The 6,695-nt window shown below is 37.1% G+C and overlaps 1 protein-coding gene across 2 annotated transcripts in view; it reads left to right on the forward strand.

Moving 5' to 3' along the window:
* ANKIB1 (ankyrin repeat and IBR domain containing 1) overlaps window positions 1-6,695 on the forward strand; it is an 83,773-nt gene that overhangs the window by 6,331 nt on the left and 70,747 nt on the right. For both annotated transcript variants that reach the window (XM_006779202.2, XM_006779201.1), the window contains exon 3: window positions 6,094-6,276. In XM_006779202.2, coding sequence (XP_006779265.1) covers window positions 6,094-6,276 — 183 coding nt within the window. The remainder of the gene's footprint in view (window positions 1-6,093; window positions 6,277-6,695) is intronic.

Genomic DNA, 6,695 nt, shown 5'->3' on the forward strand with positions numbered 1-6,695 from the left:
TATGTTGTTTCGTTTCATGTTGTCCCATAGCTCCCTTAGGCTCTCCTCCTATCTTTTAATTTTTTTCTCCAATTGCTGTTCAGTTTGGGTGTGTTTTGTTTCCCTGTCTTCTAATTTGCTAATTTGGTCCTCCGCTTCTCCTAGTCTACTGTTGAAACTTTCAATAGTGTTTTTTATTGCAGCTATGTCACTCCTCATGTCTTCTTGGTTCTTACATATTTTATTGATTTTTTTTATCTGTTTCTTCTTGCTTCTTTCATAAGTTGTTTATTTTTTCCTCCATCTGGTTTATGCATTCTAGGACCCTTAATCTGAATTCTTTTTCTGTCATGCTGCATGCCTCAGTTTCACTTAGCTGCTTTTCTGGCGAGTCCTCCTTTTCTTTCCTTTGGGGGTTTCTTTGTCTACCCATGTTTGCTCTCACCGGCATATCTAGATGTTGAGTCGTTCAGTGGCTCCTCCCTGGGTGGCAGTGGCTCCTCAGGCTGTGGTTGCTCCTCAGGCAGTTGTGGTAGCAGCTGCTCCTCAGTTGGCAGCAGCTCCTGTGGTGGGTGCTGTTCACCATTGTGGTGGCTCCTCTGGCTGGTGGGGGGAGGCTTCACACACAGCTGCTGTTTCTCAGACAGAGGGTGTGGTGATCAGGAGGCTGCTGTTCCTTGAATGCTGTCTTAATATCTTACTGCCAAAAATTCTATAAACATTGCTTTAGTAATCATTGATTTTATAATATGTTTGCAATGACATTCTTATCAAATTGTTCAAAAGAAGAGAATATAGTGTTTTTACCAGCATTATTTTTCCTCAGTGAATGAAATTTGTGCCAGGTTTTATTCTAAACTATCTGACAGGCCTGATGATTTGCTTCATGTGAATGTCTGTATATGTTTTAACTGTTTGATTTATCAGTATATCAGATTACATAAACCACACCATTTGATGACTTTTTATTTTTCTATATATTCAAAGGATCTCTTAGACTTAATGTAAAACATCCCAAATAGAGCCCTATAAATACCTTGGTTACATTTATCCTAGTTTTCATCGGCAAATTTCAGCATATTGTTTTACCCATATAGCACTATCTTAAATCTCTTATAGTATACTACAGGTCCGATACATGAAATTCGTTCAAGAGTAGGCCTTCCTTCCCCCAGCTGCCGACACTGGCTTCCCTCTGGCGCCCAGGACCCGGGCTTCCCTTGCAGCCTCAGCTTCGTCCAGAAGGTCTTCCGGTCTAATTAGCATATTATGCTTTTATTATTATAGATACTGGACTGTACACTAGCCCAGCCTTGCGCCCCGAATGACTTTGGTAATGCTTACTATTAAGTTAAATAGAAGATTTTCCTGGGGAAGTATACATTAACTAATTCCCAGAGGTCTTGCTGTGTTTTTTAATGCTAGTGCATAGAATACATGCATTTTTAAAAACCTATGTTAGTGTACTTCTTAAAGTATTAGTGGTTATGTATCTTTATTTCATGTCCTACTCCTTTAGTGAACAGGAAAGGCTTAGACTTCTCTTATAAAGTTTACTATCATAGGTGATTTAAATGTGGGTTTCTCCCCACCCCCCAAACTACTTATTTGCATCATTGTTTTTAGCCCTTTAGTCATAAGAATAACAATTATAGCCCTAACCGGTTTGACGCAGTGGATAGAGTGTCGGCCTGCAGACTGAAAGGTCCCAGTTTCGATTCCAGTCAAGGGCATGTACCTTGGTTGTGGGCACATCCCCAGTGGGAGGTGTGCAGGAGGCAGCTGATCGATGTTTCTAACTATCCCTCTCCCTTCCTCTCTGTAAAATAAAATCAATAAAATATATATTTTTAAAAAAAGAATAACAATTTTAATAACATTTGTATATAATGTTTTTCTAATCTTCATAATGCTCATTGGTACCAAGCATGATATAAAGGGTTTGGCTTAAGTGACAGAGTATTATCAGGTATTTATTACTGTCTTGGTCCTCACAGTGACTATCTGTAGGACCTTGAGTGAGTCACTCTACCTCTTTGCGATTATCATTCCCAACCATCCAAGACGAAACCATCACAATTACCTCAAAAGTCCCCATTTAGCCCTAGTCACTGTGACTCAGTGGATAGAACATTGACCTATGGACTGAAGGATCCTGGGTTTGATTCCCGTCAAGGATTGCAGGCTCAGTCTCCAGTAGGGGGCATACAAGAGGCAGCTGATCAATGATTCTCTCATCATTGATGTTTCTATTTCTCTCTCCTTTCTTCCTCTCTGAAATCAATAAAAATATATTCTTCAAAGTCCCCATTTAGCACTAATTTTCTGTTAATTTATGATTGTAATAAAATATATCCCATTTCAGAATCTAAGCCTTTAAGGCTAAATTGATTATTTTATTCCATGGCTAAGGTCAAGCTGTTTTTTGTTTTGTTTTGTTTTTTAACTCTTAAAGCACTTATATCTATGGAAATATATCTTCTCTAGTTATTTAAGTATTTTGCTCTCTGTATGTTTACGTAAGAACGAAGTTGATAAAGTTGTCAGTTGGCAGTTTCACATGTGCATTTAACAGTTTAAATGTTTTCCTATGGCTCATTTAGAGCCAGAGAAATGAAATATTTACTTTAAAACTTCTCCTTCTCCCTATAATAATTGTGTTTCATAATAAGCTTAAGGTGTGTGTACACACACACACACACACACACACACACACACACACACACACACACAATGTAGGAGCCTCTCAATCATAGAGTTTGGGGAACTTATCAGTGGTTATATGTACAATATTGCAATGGAATTTCCAGCCCTGAAATCTTTGATGCTATATTGCTTCCTACCTAATTGACTTCACCATATGAATTTTTCAGGTCTCTCAAATTCAACATTACCAAAACTGTACTCAGTCTTCTTTAGCCACTTGTTTCCCTTCTTGATTGCCTTGTTTCTGTTAACGATGCTACTACCATTATCTCTTGATACCTGGATTTACCTTGGACTGATTTTTTGTTTTGTTTTTTATTTTAGGGTTTTTTTATGGTTTTGTATGCATCGAGCTCATGCTGCTTGTTTGCAGAATAGAGCTCTTTCTTGTCTCTTTTTGCCAGCCCTTCCTTTTTGTTTCTGTTGTCCACTCTTTCTAACACCAGGTGCTTATATTAAACCTTCGCTTTGGGATATTTTTCACAACTTCCTTAAGTAGGAAAATCTGGAGTTTCAAAAATAGTAATCATTCAAAATTATTTATGAGATAAAAGTAATGTAAATAATAGTGGACTGTATTGGTGTCAAAATTGGAAATGCTTATATGTTAAACATTTATTAAGGACAAACTATAAATAAAGCCCTTCTAATTCTAATTTTTTTTTATAGTTCAAAGAATTGTTCTGAGGATCAGCAAACTTTTTTTCTGTGAAAGTCCAGATAGCAAATATTTTAGGCAATTGCTCAACTCTGCCCTTGCAGCTGAAAAGGAAACATAAACTATACAGTAACAAATAGGCCCGGCAGTGTTCAGAAGAACATTGTTTATGCACACTCCCACATAAATTTCTTATATTTTTCACATAGTATTAAATATTCTTCTTATTTTTTTAACCACTTAAAATGTAAAAACAGTTTTTAGTTCTTGGTCTATACAGAAACAAGCAACAGGCTGTGTTTGGCCCACGGGCCTTAATTTGCAGTGGATCCTTGCATTATGCAAAGAACTGGGAAAGGAGAGCAGGACTGCACGCTTCAGAAGCTTATTTTAAATAGATGAAATAACATTATCAATATGTACAAGTGCTGTATGCTTTAAGATTATACAAAATGGAACTCCTTTAAAACACATCTTCCAAGATGTTAATACAGTAAATAGTACACTTTTTTCTTAGTTGTTGAGAGTTTTTATTTTTCTGCTTTGCAATAGAGATGGACTTTGGAGAGGAATGGTGGTTAGGTCTATTAGCATGGCCCAATTAAAATCCAGTGACTTTTCTCCTTTTGGCAGACTCCCTAGACCTCATTTTATTTATATTAGTGCTTCACATGCCATAGTGATTCAATAAATGGTTGATATGACAGAGATTGTTGTTTTTTTATAGGGCTTAAAAGCATCTTTTTAAAATGAGTATTATCTTAGGTATTTCTTGTGCACTTCTGTTCTACTTGTTTATTCACAGCTCTAATTGTAGCTGTTTGTCAGATCAAATAGAGGTCACTAGAAAACCAAAGATGCTAAGTCACACTTTTTCCTTCCCAGCCACAGAGCCTGTTTGACACTTTGGCAGCTATCAGAGCATTTCACACTTCATTGAAAAGCCATAAAAACCATTCATAGGTCAGACTGAAGAGTTTTACCTAATTATATTGTATTTTTAATACCTGGAATTTCAAAACTGAAAAGAATACAGAATTTGTGGTCCCAGCTCAGCAGTGGAGTAACTCTGCCTATCTGGGACTCAGTTTTCTAATTTTTAATCAAGAAAGATATTGCCTCCAGAATATTATAATGCTAAGGGCCATATAAATCATTTAGGCAGTGGTTCAAGCTCTCCATCCCAGGAGCACTCCAGCACCTCTCCCCTCCCTCTATTCTTTCCCCACAGGCAATACACCTCCTAAACTCTAAAGGACACTATGAGGCTTGCAACCAGGACAGCAATGAAGCGTGCGAGTCTATTTTGAAGAAGTACTCTTGATATTTGGCTCTGTTGACTAATGAGTTTGCCGACCACTGAGATAGACGAAACAAGTATACAAGACGAGTGTGGATGGGAGAGTTGGAAGGGGTCGACCTCAGCAAATGTACCTCAATCAGATTGAGGACGTTTTTAGCAAAGGCCAGCTTAGGAGTACCCTAATTAAGTTAATAACAATATACCTACCTATATAGTTTAAGTTTAAAAAATTTGGCTCTCAAAAGAAATTTCAATCGTTGTACTGTTGATATTTGGCTCTGCTGACTAATGAGCTTGCCGACCACTGCCCTAGGGAATAAGTCCAAGTCCATGCATGGGCCCTTTAAGAGAACTGCTGGGACTTGAGCAGCCTGAGCCTCAATCCCCACTTGTTTTTACAGCCAGAAGTTATGGATTTTTCTCTTTCTGGCATAGGAATCCTGGGCTAGAGCGCTTGGTGTGGAGCTGCAACCCTTCACTCCTCAGGGGAACCTCTATTACTAAGATATCCCTCCCAACTTTTATCTGCTACATGTGGGTATGGGACCAGCCTGCCCCTCCTACCAGTATGGATGTGGCTTCTTCTTTACATCCATAGTTATTCCATTAGATTTCAGGTTGTTCTCAATGATAATTATTTAGTTGTAATTTTGAGGTGATTGTGAGAGGGCATGTGTACCACAGTCACCTATGTTGCTATCTTGACCAGAAGCCTTTATCACTTATTTTGAGGAATATTGAAAATGGTTTTGCTTCAGTGACTCGCTTATCCTAATTTCATTTCAGTGTTTGACTGAATAAGGAATGATACAAATGAAAATTTTTGTTCACTATGTCAGGAAATCCAGGTATTTGTGGTTAAAGTAACAGTATCGCTGGTATCCTTCTTGTTTAAGAATGATTCCTAGAAATTTATAAAAGTGAAAGCATTGAATAACTATAAATTGTTTTATTGATAACTAAAACTTTATTTTTGAATTGGACAGAATGCTTAAGAATTTCTTTTTAAGCTCTGGCCAGGTAGCTCAGTTGGTTAGAGTGTTGTCTCCATACACCAAGGTTGCAGGTTTGATCTCCTGTCAGGGCACATAGAAGAATCAACCAGTGAATGGATAAATAAGTGGAAGAACAAATGGATATTTCTTTTCTCTCTCATTCTCTCTCTCTGAAAATTAATTTTCAAAAAGGACTTTATTTTTAAAGTTTAAGAAATTGGTGGTGTTGTAGCTTTTATTTTTAACCAAAAGGAAATAATCTTAATACTAATAAATAAGAATTGCCAATCTTAAAATCAGAAGCAACTAATACCTAAATAACTTTTATTGTCATTTCATGAACTAATACTGCATTTTTGTTGTGTTTCATTTATTAAAGGTTTTATATTTTTAACATGACAATAACTTACTTAAATCTATCATTGCAAATTTTTGAAAAAAATCTTTTTTAGATTTTAGTAAAACATGGAGGAGACTTGTTTGCTGAGAATGAGAATAAAGATACTCCTTGTGATTGTGCTGAAAAGCAACACCACAAAGATTTGGCCCTTAATCTGGAATCGCAAATGGTATTCTCACGAGATCCCGAAGCTGAAGAAATAGAAGCTGAGTATGCTGCATTAGACAAACGAGAGGTAAGGTGTATTTTTTTAATTAAAAAGTTATATGGATTTTATGTTAAATTTTTTTCTTGTTTAAAGCCCAGTTTGTGTGGTCTTTTTTTGCAATGGTAAATATCCAGTCATCTACATAACCATCATATGTAATAAAAGACAAAAATGGTAATTGGCGTACGACCAATACCCTTTTCATTGGCTAATCAGGGCTATATGCAAATTAACTGCCAACTAAGATTGGCAGTTAACTGCCAACTAAGATTGACAGTTAACTGCCAACTAAAATTGGCAGTTAACTGCCAACAAGATGGCGGTTAATTTGCATATGTAGGCACAGTGCAGGGAGGCGAAAGGGAAAGCAGGAAGAAGCCCCCTGCCACTGACAGTGATCAGAAACCCAGGGGGGAGCTAAGAGCTGGGGGGCAGGGAAAAGGGGG

Source organism: Myotis davidii, unplaced genomic scaffold (assembly GCF_000327345.1).
Source record: "Myotis davidii unplaced genomic scaffold, ASM32734v1 scaffold187, whole genome shotgun sequence".
Classification (NCBI taxonomy): domain Eukaryota; kingdom Metazoa; phylum Chordata; class Mammalia; order Chiroptera; family Vespertilionidae; genus Myotis; species Myotis davidii.